Source organism: Setaria viridis, chromosome 5, assembly GCF_005286985.2.
Source record: "Setaria viridis chromosome 5, Setaria_viridis_v4.0, whole genome shotgun sequence".
NCBI lineage: Eukaryota > Viridiplantae > Streptophyta > Magnoliopsida > Poales > Poaceae > Setaria > Setaria viridis.
The window spans coordinates 1,193,401-1,207,399 of record NC_048267.2 but is presented as its reverse complement, the minus strand read 5'-3'; the positions used below and the strand labels follow the sequence as shown (position 1 = coordinate 1,207,399).

At 45.9% G+C, this 13,999-nt stretch overlaps 3 protein-coding genes across 3 annotated transcripts; 1 reads left to right on the top strand and 2 right to left on the bottom strand.

The window, feature by feature from the left end:
• The first annotated feature begins 1,432 nt into the window (after nucleotides 1-1,432).
• Nucleotides 1,433-4,663, top strand: LOC117858695 (uncharacterized). Its single transcript, XM_034741816.2, has 2 exons — nucleotides 1,433-1,772; nucleotides 4,231-4,663. The coding sequence occupies exons 1-2, from the start codon at nucleotides 1,590-1,592 to the stop codon at nucleotides 4,525-4,527; spliced, it is 480 nt and encodes a 159-aa protein (XP_034597707.1). The 5' UTR covers nucleotides 1,433-1,589; the 3' UTR covers nucleotides 4,528-4,663.
• Nucleotides 4,664-4,890: 227 nt separating this feature from the next.
• On the bottom strand, nucleotides 4,891-5,711 carry LOC140222952 (uncharacterized). Its single transcript, XM_072294169.1, has one exon. The coding sequence runs from the start codon at nucleotides 5,556-5,558 to the stop codon at nucleotides 5,043-5,045; it is 516 nt and encodes a 171-aa protein (XP_072150270.1). The 5' UTR covers nucleotides 5,559-5,711; the 3' UTR covers nucleotides 4,891-5,042.
• A 2,608-nt stretch (nucleotides 5,712-8,319) lies between these two features.
• LOC117858145 (subtilisin-like protease SBT2.5) lies at nucleotides 8,320-9,364 on the bottom strand. Its single transcript, XM_034741157.2, has 3 exons — nucleotides 9,153-9,364; nucleotides 8,866-9,013; nucleotides 8,320-8,767 (listed from the first exon to the last, which is right to left on the bottom strand). Exons 1-3 carry the CDS (start codon nucleotides 9,227-9,229, stop codon nucleotides 8,705-8,707), a joined length of 288 nt encoding a protein of 95 aa, XP_034597048.1. The 5' UTR covers nucleotides 9,230-9,364; the 3' UTR covers nucleotides 8,320-8,704.
• Nucleotides 9,365-13,999: the final 4,635 nt, after the last annotated feature.

Here is a 13,999-nt window from a genome sequence, read left to right as displayed (position 1 = left end):
AGTGGGACGGAAGGCGGAGGCGGCGACGGGCCCTACGCCGCCCCTACCAATCTACCATGCATGCTTGGCCCTTGCGACCCGTCAAGAGGGGCCGGCCATCGCAAAAAGCGACGGCGAGGCGGACAGGGCTTGTTCCTTTTCTCCGCGGCGTCGCTCTCTGCGCTGCGCCACCACCTCGCTCTCGCTCTCCCGGCGTGGCCATGTCTCGGCGCGAGATATTCACGTGGCCGCCGAGGCGGGCGGGCGTGCGTTCGTGGGGAGGGAAAACGATGGCGGGCCCCAGCCATATACGAGTCGTGTGCTTGCTTGCCGGGCATCATGTGGCCGCGCGGGGCAGAGGAGACGAATACGACGGCCGGGAGCACGGGATCCACCCGAGCGTGACGTGAGTGAGAAGCCAGCACAGTATCGCATTCGCATCGACCGGGACCTTCTTGCCACTACTGCCACTGTCCAGGGCCCTGAGTCTGCTCGATCGGCCTGCTCCGGCGAGCCGTTTGCCGTTCGTCCATCTCCCCGGCCGGCCGCGTCGTTTGAGCCGCAGCATCATTCGTCAGACCTCATAGCATAGCAGTCGTCTCGTCTGTCAGACTGACACGGCGGATTAGGACGTAATATAACCACAAGGATGACGCGGATCTGATGGTTCGTTCATGCATCATTCAACCATCATTCAGAGTCTAATTAAAGTAAGCTAGAAGACGGCGGCAGTTTGACAAGGGAGAAGAGAGCACAGTTCCACACAGCGCGCGGCACAGGCACGGCGACGGCGAGGGAGCGTGGCCACCGCAGGCGTCACTCGTCGGAGGGGTGGACGGATCCGGCGGGTGGGCCCCGGGGATATGCTCGCCACCATGCCTCCCCCAGGGATCGGAAAGCGACGGCTTTAGGCTTTTGTTGTCTGGCAAAGTAGCGTAGCTTTGGGTTAGCGTCACTCGCTCACCAATCCCTCCCTTGCTAGTGCATTTCGCATTCCTGTCCCTACTGATCCGGTCCACACGTAGGCTCAGGCGTTCAGCTGGTGACTACACACGGCCAATTCTGGAACAGTGTTGTGTGCTAAGAAAGTGTCACAAACCATGCTCGTAAGCCGTAACAGCGATCATTTCACCTTTGCTAGAGGAGTAGCAATTAGTAAGCCTTCAAGATTTGACACCTTGATCCATCTCTCAGTTACTATAAGTGTCAAATCTTGGCAGTCTCATGAATTAAGACCCATGTTTTTCAAATCAAATATGTTAAATCTTGGCACTTTTGCAGGGCCGTTGCGCCACACCAAGAAACTTAGGCCCATGTCACTCCTCATCGTCATAATCTGTTAGCGGCCCAGTACAACTCTGATTTTCCGGTCACGGAAGCAACTGGGCCTTGCCACCAGGCTCGTTGTGCCAAACCCAACCAATCAGCCCATTGACATACTAAGGCCCAACTAGCAAAACTCCAAGGCAACCCCAGTTCGGATCGTCGGACGCAAAGCTCAAGCGGCGGCGGCGGCGGCGGCGGCAGCGAAGAGCAAACGCCAGGCGCGGGATCACATCGGGCAGGAGGAGGGAGAATACTTCGGCTCCTGCCCTCGTCCGGTAAGAGAGATGCCGCTGTACGACTGCATGCTGCTGGTGAAGCCGCTGGTCACCAGGGAGGCCATGTCGGAGCTGGTGGCGCGGGTGGCGCGCCGCGCGTACCAGCGCAACGGGGTCGTCACCGACGTCAAGTCCTTCGGAAAGGTGCAGCTCGGCTACGGCATCAAGAAGCTCGACGGCCGCCACTACCAGGTCCGCCGCACCCGTACGATTCGTTGTTCTTTAATCCCGATCCTCTTCTCTCATTTGTGACCGTCGCGGAGCAGCCGAGCTCCGGTGTGCCCGGCTAGATAGATGTGTTGATGGAATGGTGTTCGACGAAATGCCTAAGCGGACGGTGGGTTCGGGGGTTTTGGAAATTAGATTTGGTGGTCGATGGTGCCTTTGACGTGTTCGATGAAATGCTCAAATAGATTTTTTTTACTGTAGGATTCTTCAAATTTGGAATCGTTCTTTAGTGAAGATTTTAGTGTCGTTGTAACTGTTCATTCACCTAGTGTTCTGGAGTCCAAAATCATGATCCCCTGATGGAGAGATGGAGCACCTCAGATAGCAATATGCAACTCAACAGGTTTTTCCCGTACATACTGTATGGAACTATTAATGACCTGAACAAAACATGTTCCTCGAGCCATATTACGTGTGGAATGACGGGGGATTCATAATGGTTTTCTGTGTGGTCCATATTTTGGAAGTCTGTTTATACAATTATTTGACCACGCCTTTTATCACAAAAGGCTCAGATCTTTCACTTAGCGGGACGTAAGTGTTGTCAGTACAGCAACATGCATATAACGAAGATGATAAACAATTCATCAGTTCCGAGTATGTTTAGGTTTTTACTTTGCATTAAGAGCTATGCTTCTCAGCCTGCTAGCCTTTTTGTTCCCAGACCAAAGGCCTAATCTTGGACCTGCTTCAATTGGAAGCTAGCAAACTATGTTGCATACAACAATTAGGTCTTGGAAAGTTCAGAACTGTATCCAAAAAGCATTGTCTCACATGACAGGATATCATTTCAACTATGCTCAACTAAACAACTTCGAAATTTAATGTTGGACCTTCTGTACCACTCTCCAGTGCTGTATACCAAAACTTTATATTGCCTTTTGAGTTAGGCACGTCAATTTGATTATCCATATCATTTAGCAAAGGTTTGGGGTATTACATCTCTGTGCTGTGAGGCCTTTGTTTTGCTATAGCATTTTTTTAAAAAATTCAGATCAAGTTGTGGCCAAAAGTTTAAGTATGGCTTCACAGTTTGTCACAAGATACTGATCAATCAGTTTAGTATGCTATATATAGCTTTCTACCAAACATTCCAAGATCAGCCGACTGTTTTTTTTAGATAGGTTTCCCTGCTTTTATAGAAAGCATATAAGGTTTTGTTAGAACCGATTCTCCAGCTTACAATAGAGGTTATTCAGCCAAAAGACCTGCCAAGACCACTACTACAGCAAAAGACATAGAACTGCGGCTACATGAAGTCTTCCTGCGAATCATCCCTTGCCAGCTTTTGGAAGTCCTCCAACCAAGTCTTCACCCGTGTAACTTGTGAAGACAATGACTTCAACTCTTTGGTTCAGTTTGCTCCTTAAAATCTTCATTTTCAAGATCAGATGATTGTTAGTAAGTACTGTAGTTTTTTGTTTTAACGATTTGTTGTGTAAACACATCCAATCCTCTTACATTGGGAAGATTTAGTACTATTCTGAGTTTCGTGTTTTAAAACATGGAGTTCATGCATTTATTGTGATATAAACATTTGAGTTTTACCTTTAGTGTCTTGTAGAAGTCAAGAGTAAACATTGCTGTGCTGCATCGACCTTTAGACACCATATGTTCTGTCTGTAGCTTCCAGCTTGTATGCAGTTGTGATGGATTTTAGTTTGACAAGGTCCTGTTGGGTCTAGGGTGGCAGTATCAGTATGACTTTCTGACATTTTTCATGGTCACTGTGAGCTTTGTATAATGCGATCCTCAGTTGTCCTCTGGTAGACTTGTCTGTCATGCTTGATTCATTCTCTTTAAACACACATATATGATAATAGAGTAATAGTAAGTCTGGGACAGATTTGCTACTTTCGATTAGAAAGAAAATTACGCTGTTATAGCTTTAGAGAATGTCAGGCCTGTGTGTTTTTGAATTCTGCAAATGATGCATAATTTGCAAATGGGTTGCCTATGACATACTGTGGCTAAAAAAAGGCAACGAAAATTCTTCTAACAATCATTGGCTGCTAATAAATGGAGTTGACATGTTAAATAAAAATTTTAGTGTTTGTGCTTCATGCATGATTAATGGTGATACTTTGTGATGAGCTGATTTACTAGCAAAAATAAAAATATATCGCTGCTTTAGGGGTAAACTTTAGACACTGTTGTGACTTTAGCTGCTAAGGATTTGCTGAACAGCAGAGCAGATAATGTAGAATGGCTAAAGCAGCTGATAGGGGCGCAATGAATGCTTTCAGTTATCGCCTGCTAACGATGGAGCTTAAACCATTGCCAAGTTTTGTTCAAACCTATTGCCTGGATGGCGAAAAGTGATATCACGTAGGAGTATATTTATTTGTTTCGTTGAGCACATATTTGTTTACGTGAACCTGCTCTTGTGTAGATGTCTTAATGATTGTTGTCCCATTTACAGGGCCAGCTTATGCAAATGACCATGATGGTTCCACCTACCTTCACGCAAGAACTCCACTATCTGAACAAGGAGGACAGGCTGCTTCGCTGGCTGGTTGTGAAGCATAGAGATGCAGTATACGGTCTGGAGTTCATCAACGAGGATGACGGGAGGAACGAGATGAGTGGTTTCAGCCTTGCTCATACAAAAGACGACTACGATATCGAAATCGGCTCTGATGAATCTGAATCTGAGTTCCTCACCTCCTCCGATGATGATTCCGATGGCTACAAGTATGACTTCGAGGAGGAGAAGTAGAATTGCCTGTCCAGATTTCTGCGGTTTCAGTCTGTATTGGCAGATATCTTTTCTTACAAACCATATATGTTGTCTTCCTAATATCACTGGCTATTGTAGGATGAGCAGCAGAATCTATGAACTTGATTGTCACACATTTTTTTTCTTCGCATTCCGGATTATGCCTGTAATTTGATGTTTCAGGCGTGTTTGTGCTGGGAAGCATGTTGTATGACCCTGTACGTTAGTAGGCTTGAATAAGCTACAAATCTTTTCGTGCTAACAATTTCTACCAGGTTCGTTCTTACACGGTTAAACCTCTTTCTGTTGAATTTAATCATGTGACAGCAACGGTTTGAAACTTTGTTTGATCCATCCATACAATTACAAAAACACAGGTGTAGTATTTATTCCATCAATATAACCTTTTGTACAAAGAGTGGTGTTTGCTGCTATGATCTGCTCGTAATAGGTTATACAGTACACGCGCCAGACAAGGATCAAGCTGCCGGAGCACGTCTATCGGCGGCCATGGCTCATGGCTGGCTGGGATCGATGAGAAACCAGAAGCGATCAGCCAGCCTCCAGAGCCACCCCAAGACGCCGTCTTCTTCGCCCTCGTCGTCGGAGTCGCAGTCAGAGTCCCAGTCCGTCTCGTACGGCCGCTCGTCCTCGTCCTCCGCCTCCGCCTTCCCCTCCACCGCCCGCCAGGTCCCATCGTCCAGCACCTGCGGCTCCTCGGAGCTGCCCCGGGCCACCAACGCGCCGTTCAGGCCCGCCGGCTCGCCGCCGCACCGAAAGACGAGGCAGAGCAGGGAGGAGGACCGCCGCCGGGGCTCCTCGTCGCGGGCGGGGTCCTCCTGCTCGGGCACGGCGAGCGCGGACCCCTGTTCAGCTTCGGCCGCATCGGCGCAGTCCGCGGCCACCGCCGGCTTGGGCCGCAGCGGCTCGGCGGCCGCCTCGCGGTCGGCGGGGCGGCGCGCCGGGGCGGGGGCCACCAGGAGGCAGCAGACGGCGAGGGCGAGGACGACGGCTGCGCCGGCGCGGGCCATTTGTTCGTCGCTGTGGCTCGACGGGACGGGCTGTAGCCAGGGGGGTCGGGACGGGAGCTGAAGGAAAGCTAGCCAGCGAAATGGACCCGGCCGAGCATCAGATTTTAAAGGAGGATTTGGCTATTGGTTAGTCGCTAAGGAAGAAGCTTCCCTCGTCGCTGTCGTGTTACGAGAGGGGGAGACGACCATGAGAGCAGGAAGAGTAACCAAGCAAGGATTTTTTAAATTTTAACCCTTTAAAACTAAATTTTAATAATAACCCCTCCGATCTAAATTTTTATAAACCACTTGCTATACAGTCGCCCCACGGTTTTGGCCTGACCAAAGTGACACGTTGGCCGGCGAGCTGACCTGGCTTAGACTCTATTTAGCAAGTGCTAAAATTTAACTTAGCTAAAGTTTTACTACTTCCACCTATTAGCACTCCCCTTTGGAGATATATCTAATGGATATGGATAGAGCAAAATCTATGAAATGTTCCTTTTAGCACACCTTATCTCCTCATCTTCCTTTTCTCTCTTTCTTTTTATCTTTTTCACATGTCATTAGCATATCTCTATTAATTAATTTATATTTTTAGAGGGTGGGCTAAAATTTACTACTTATGTTTATATAGACTAATGTAAGAAAGTACTAAACTTTTCGCCTATTAGCACCTGGATCCAAACGGATCTTCACTGTGCTGACCAATGGATGGATGCCCGACTTTACAATGGACTTGGTTAACCTTGCACCATCTTTTATCGACTACTTGGTCCATGTGAATGTGATGCGGTCTACTAGCTACGGTGTGATCCTTGTCAAGATCAAAGTTGTGAATCGTCAATGATAATGGATTGATTTTGTCCTCCTATTTTTTTTATACGGATCGATTTTCATTTTTTTTTTCTCCTTGCAGACGTGGATTATGTCCCCCCCCCCCCCCCTACAGACGCGTAGGATGGGATTGGTACATACGCAAAGGGAGGACAAAGTCAAAAAAAAATGAAGATACTAATAGACAAGTACTAGTAGCAGCTTGGTGACAGCATTCTTCAGACTTTCAAAGCTTGGACATGCACGGTGCAGGTTTCTGGCTACATTGTCAATGAAGTTGTTTTAATAACCCCACTACAGCTGCACGTATCTAATTCTTATTGGTTTGGCTTTCAAAAAAAAAAATTCTTATTGGTTTGGGATTAACTTGTCTTCATTCCGTGCCATCGAGCCTTTCACTGAGCACTTGTCACCGTGCTAACGTGTCATCTATACGTTGGATCATTCAAGGCTTCGCCCTGAACAACTCAAAAGAAAGTCATCAGTCAAAAGCTGCCAGTTATAGCATCTTGAAGGACAGGCTAGGATGCGTGCGAAAACTGACACTATGCCAAATTCGTACCAAAGGGATATATTTATATAAAAATATCCGTCTAGCTATAAATTTTGGGTTGCCTTAAGTTGATTATTTTTAAACTTTGATCACAAATGAATTTCTATATCTTGGGTTTGGATATTTGAAAATGACATGATTTTTTTTCTAAATGTAAGTCTCATGCAAGTATGCCTTTTTTTTGCTATTTTAATTGTCAATATTTTACAACAAAATATTAGTAAATTTTTTGGCAAAATGAAGATTTTGTCCAGCTGAAGATTTAAGAAAAATTGAAAGTTAGCATATATGATATTGATCGTGTCACTGGCCAAGCATCTCGATCAATAGTGCGATGGACTGTGCTTCTCTATCCATCCAGGAGCCCTGTGTGGGCTACAGCTCCGGCAGCAGACATATGTCCATACCTCTACACATCCTAGAGATGCTAGTCTCTCCGTTCCAAATTGTAAGTAATTTAAGCTCTTCTAGATTCATAAATATTATTATGCATCTAAACATATACTATATCTAGATACATAATAAAATCTATGAATCTAGAAAAACCTAAACGACTTACAATTTAGAATGGAAAGAGTATGTTTTTCATAATCCGTCATTGTAGGCATGTATATAGTAATTATCTAGCTAGGCGGACAAGAGCTTTACATGATGTTCGGACGATCCGTCTTCTTTTTCGAGTGGAATATCAGAAACTATAGTCCATTGATCTCTACGTATAAGAGCTTGTAATTTTTTGAACGCGGTGCCCCGTGCGTGCATACGCTCGTAGAGGTGAGTGTGAATGTGTATGAACATGCATATTTAATAAAATATTTAAAATAGATAGATATTACACAAGCTACATGCAGTCTCTCGAATGAAACTGCTTCCACGTGTACCGATCTATCTACACACACGCACGTACGTACTGCTTCCGTCATCGTCTCCATTCTCCCTAGATACACACACAAGTTTTTTTGCATCACGAAGAGATGTGCTTTTCCAAAGGCATCGAGCTTTGCCATCTAGACCTCGAAAGCTTGCAACTGCAAATTAGGAAACATATCTGATCATCTTCTCAAGAGGTTCGCTCTTCAATTCTTGTCTTGTTTCAACAAGTCAACCCGTGCATTGATCAAGACCTCAAACCGCTCCATCACATTTTGCTATTGCCATGTATCGGCACCCAAAGCATCCATATACTGTAGTGTACTCCCTCCGTTCCAAATTGTAGGCTGTTCTAAATGCATAATAATATCTACGAATCTAGAAAAGTTAAAACGGTCTATAATTTGAAACGTAGGGAGTAGCACATATCCATACAGAGCTTCCTCTCGGAATTTTCAGTAGCCACTGAAGCCACACACATGCATAAACACACTGAAACAATACATCACTGCACTGCTAATGTTTTGACAGAAAAATATAGCTTCTTATCTTAACTAATAATGATAGCTAATAGCCATTACAGGGTTCAGTCTTAAAGTCGCTGATCCTCTGATGATCATTAGACCCTAAGAACTACTACTCCAGTATACTATATTATACTACAATAAGTACGTAGCAGCAGCAGCAGCTAAGTTTGACTTGGGAGTCAACAAAGCCATGGGAGTTCACACACACAGCAGCACACGCGCAAAGGCGACTGACTAGCTAGGGAGAACTCAACGACTCTCATTTGCCTTAGTAAACTAGGCTTATATAGCTGCATAGCCGTATCTGATGCCAAAGCATCTATACATAAAACTAATCCGGCCCGGGCGTTTGACTGCCATAGCCATAGCCATAGCTGATGTCAAGCGAGCTCCTGGTTCTTCTCCACCACCCTCACCTCCTTGGCCGATCTCAGAACGTTTGCCTGCACCATTGTTGCCAATGTCGTGATGTGCATTAACACAGCTGATCAGAGAAGAAAACATGAGGATGCCATGCTTGTAGGGGTTCTATCTAGGTCACCTGATCTTCAGTTATCTCGACGGCGAAGCCGTCGACAATGGCGAGCGACGACCTCTTCCGGTAGGAGTCGGGTTGGAGGAGCTTGGCGAGAAGCTTGTCGTGCTTGTGGCTCAGGTACGCGTCCAGCGTGGCCGACCCTTCCTTGGACCTGAACCAGAGCATAACAATAATGACATACTGCATTATTAATGACGATCATTCGATCGATACGCTAACTATTCTACTGACGACGATCAAGATCATCATCAACTGAACACTGGAATACTTTTAGTTGGGCCTAGGCTTACCGATCAGCTCTGAGGCGCTCGTAGACGGGGTCAAAGTTCATGAACACGAAGTACACCTCCTGCTGCTGCTTCGCCATTGCTCGAGCTCGAAAAGTCTCCTTTCTACCTCTGCAGTTTTATAGTGGAGCACTAGAGTGAGCAGCCTATAGGGAGGGGGAGAGAGAGGAGAGCAACAACTTGTGCCTGCTTGGTTTGGCTCTTCCATATCATTGCAATGGGCCGCTATTTATAGCCGGCTGCCTGCCAGTGGAGTAACAAAGGTTAGTTTGTTAACTGTACCCAGATTAGCCTAGATCTAGAGCGAGTTAACTAAGCACACAAGCAAGCAAGCAACCAACAAAGAAACCGTTCAAGCTATGGGCTGATTTGGTCAAGGCCGCGCCGCGCGCGATGAGAGCATCTCGCATAGAATAAGCGGCTGGCACATGTGTGTCCCTGCTAGTCAGATCACTTGTCGAGAGAGATGGATGATCTGTAGTATGCACAGCGTGCATATTTTATGCGTCTTGCTGCAGCAAGCTGCAGAAGATAGGTTTGTGCGTGCATCTTTTTGTTCATTCATTCGTGGTCGATATCCAAAAGAATGTCTTCGATACGCATCATCGATGGCAATGGCATCAGACATTTGCAAAGGATGAGTGAGTGGATGGGGATGGAATCTTGCACAGGGCGAGAAGAGGTCAAGGACTCGAGATAGATCTCTGCACCTGGCAATAAGCTAGCTGATGGATGGATCGACCAGAGAGCAGAGATAGAGGTTGCTGCTGAGAGAGGGTGAGAGAGGAGGTGACGTTATAGGCTGCTGGTGCTGGAGCCTGCCTGCGTGCATGTATGGCATGTGTGAGTTGATCGGAATTGGATCTCGACCATCTCACCGGCCGACGGGATGGGGCTCGCAGGAGCAGGGCCCGGACGACGCATGCATGGCGATCCCCGGCGCAAGGACAGGGGGGTCTCTGGCTCCCCCTGCGACCGATATGCCGTGTCGTGCGCGCATGCGGCGGCCTTCAGAGGATCGTCCCCGGCCGGCCGGCCTCTTTGGTATACTGTTGCGAGCTAATGCTACTTGCTTCTTCATTCCTCCATGGACATGCATGTCACTCATATATGCTTGCTTCGTCTTCTTTCGTGTCGCTATATTAAATTTTGGTTACGGATCGTTTGACCATTCATCTTATTTAAAAGAGTATGTAAGTGTCATTTATTCTATTTGAGACTTGGTGATCGGAGAGGATCTGATCCAAGCTCTTCATGCCTTCCACTCCCTTAGGACCAGGCGTATGGAACTTATGTATGGAATTTATTAACGAGGCCAATATCATTTTGCTACCAGAGAAAGAAGGAGCTACCATGGTTGCAGATTTCCGGCCCATAAGTCTCATTAACAGTCTAGCCAAGATCATAACAAAGGTGCTAGCAGATAGGTTGGCTCTGAGACTAAATGAGCTAGTTTCTGGATGTCAGAACACCTTCATCAAAAAAAGATGCATTCACGACAACTTCGTCTACGTACAGAGTGTGATCAAGGCCTTGCATAAATCAAAAAGACCGTCACTCTTCGTAAAACTCAATATCTCAAAAGCATTTGACTCGCTTAGTTGGGTATTTCTCATCGAAACATTACAGGCCCTAGGTTTCGGCCAAAATGGAGAGATTGGATCACAACGCTATTAGCCACCTCATCATCCAAGGTGCTACTTAACGGGAGACCTGGGAAAAAATTCAAGCATGTTAGAGGCCTCCGTCAAGGAGATCCACTATCACCCATGTTGTTCATCCTCGCCATTGACCCACTCCATAAACTAGTGGAACTGGCAGCTGGCAACAACATCATAAGACCAATCCTACCCAGAGCGGCAAAGCTATGGTGCTCCCTTTATGCAGACGACGCAACCATTTTCGCAAACCCGGACAGAGAAGAACTATAACGTATTGAACAATTGTTACATATCTTTGGAGAATGTTCAGGACTCAAGATAAATATCCCTATCCGGTGTACCAACGAAACCATCTCAGAAGCTCTAGAGGACTTCCCAGGAAAAAATTCATCCTTCCCTAGAAAATATTTGGGTGTGCCTCTTCACACGTGCAAACTCAGAAGGGTGGATGTCCAACCATTAATTGACAAGATCGGTGGAAGGCTTTCTAGATGGAAAGGTAAAATGTTATCGTCGGCCGGTAGAGAAACACTGGCAAAGAGTGTATTAACATCACAATCAATATATCACCTCACAGTTTTCCCTGCTCAAAAATGGCTGATCAAACAGATTGATCGCCTGCGTCGCAGTTTCCTTTGGAAAGGAGAGGAACCAGAAAAGATCAACGGAGGACACTGCTTGATTAAATGGCCAACAATGTGCACGCCTAAGGACATGGGAGGGCTCAGGATTCTCGACCTCGAGAGACTTGCGAGGGCTCTAAGAATGCGATGGTGCTGGTTCCAGTGGAAGTATAGTGAGAGACCTTGGATAGGACTTGATATCCCGTTTGTTCTATGCATCAACGGTAGTAATGGTGGGCAATGGAAAGAAAGCAAACTTCTGGCATTCGGCATGGGTGAATGGAAAGTTCCCAAGAAACTTGGCACCACTTTTGTTCCAACGATCTAAAAGGAAAAACTTCTCTGTACAACGGGCCCTACAAGATAACTATTGGATAGTGCAGGTTTACCCACTCGTGACGGGGGAGGAAATCAGAGAGTATGTGCAGCTGTTTGAGGAAATAAATATGCTACAGTGTGACCCTAATGCTGAGGATGAAATATCATGGAGGTGGACGAAGGACGGGGAGTATACCACAAAGAGTGCATACCGCATACAATTCCAAGGCTAACTGAAGAAGTTGAGTATCACCCCAATATGGAAAGGTAGAACTGAACCAAAATGCCGAATCTTTGCCTGGCTTCTCCTGCATAGGAAAATCTTAACGGCTGACAACTTGGAAAAGCGGGGGTGGCCATGACCCTCAGGGCAAACTATGCAATTCGGACCTGGAGACACCCACACACCTGTACAAAGACCACCCTTACACAACGGCAGTCTGGGATCGGCTGCAGGGATGGTTTTGTCTTAACCACTTACCCCCAGGCAGCACATCGCTTTCGATCCACAAGTGGTGGAAGAAATGCAGAAGCATAATCGACAAACGGAACAAAACTTTCTTTAACGGTCTCATCATATATTTCTGGTGGAACATTTGGAAAGAGCGCAACAGACGAGTTTTTAATCATGAAACCAAACCGGTGGAAGACGTTGTGTTCTCTATCAAAGAAGACATCCAACAGTTCCAGTTGGCCAATAAAACGCATGAAGCCCCCGCGGTTGAGCCAACTTAGCAGCAATTTTCATCTTCAGAAGTGGGAATTTTTCTCTGTTTGGAGTGGACCTCGTAGTTGTTGTTGTTTTTTCCTTTCCCCCTTGGGAGTGCTGTTTAGTTGGTGCAGTGAGAGCCATGTACATAGAGTTATTTTTTGTTTTGTTTTGCTGTCTTGTTTGATTTTACCTCTTCTAATAAAAATTCAGTAAAACTTTTACCGTCCGTTAAAAAAACTTACTTTACCATCATAAGTATTTTAAACATAACATCTTTTTCATATATTTGAAATAATTTTTTTGAGTAAGACGAACGATACATGATTCCATGTGCGCACGCTACCAGCTAGCTAGCTAGTGTTTACAGTGACACACGGTACAAAGTGCACAGTAAACTGAATGCACGGTTCCTGAGAACCAAAGCATGCACTGCGTATTATGTCACGACGTGCATGCGTGTCTCTTCTTCTGCTCGCATTGTGGAGAGGTTTTGGATGTGCCCGTAGACCGGTAGACATACTCCGATGTCCGATCACTGCATCTGCTTGGATGCCTAGCTAGCGATAACTCTGGAAACATATACGTCCTATAGCATGTCGCTTGTCTCTTTGTCCTTTTCTTCTGCTCTCCGATATGGCAGCACAAGATATGAGCGTTACTATTTTATATTTCTTCGTTTGTTGTATAGCGCACCAAGCGGAGCCATGCATGAAATCAATTTAGTATTTGTGACATGACACTTGTAACTGCTATTGACACTGATCTTGGAATCATTCTGAGGATAGATACAAACACACCATTATATTGTACGTTCAATTCATTCATGAATGATGAGCTCGTACCTACTTGAGTTTTACTGTCTTTGGAGCTAGTAAACCATACTGATCTTCCATATATAACACACATCACTATACATAGTGAACTGTGAATGTGCAAGGTACAACTCCACTGCATATGCATGGGACCTACAATAAACAAATTGGTTTTTGCAGGTACGATAAACAATAAGCAAGCAGATTAAGATTTCTTGTGCAAATAAAGCAGAGTTATCGGTTTGTGCAGATAGAGTGTAGGATTCTTTTTTGGCTGTTTTGAGGGGCCCCGGAGATTGAGATCAGGGTCACATGCACAACCATCCAATGCGAGAGCGTCGTCGGAGATGTGGGGGACTGGTTTCCTCTCGGGGAATCACATGCTTTTGCTGCTACACCTTCCATTTGGCTGGCCTCCCCGATTTCCAACTTTAGGGTCATCTCCAGGACCCAACTCGACAAGATAGGGTTGCATACTTGCATGGCTCTTCTTTCGTCGGCAGCTTGCTCCACGGACTGTGGATGAGTCCCAACAAAATCTGTGCCCATGCAGCAGGCAGGGAAATACAAATATGTGTGTATGGTATATATCTTCTAGACCATGCATATACTTTAAATAAATCTTAGTCTCTCAAAAAGGTAACATTTATATTACTATTTTTTTACGCTTACTACATATGATGGCCAGTGCAGAACTCGAAGTTCAGTCTGGAGAGTAACTCCT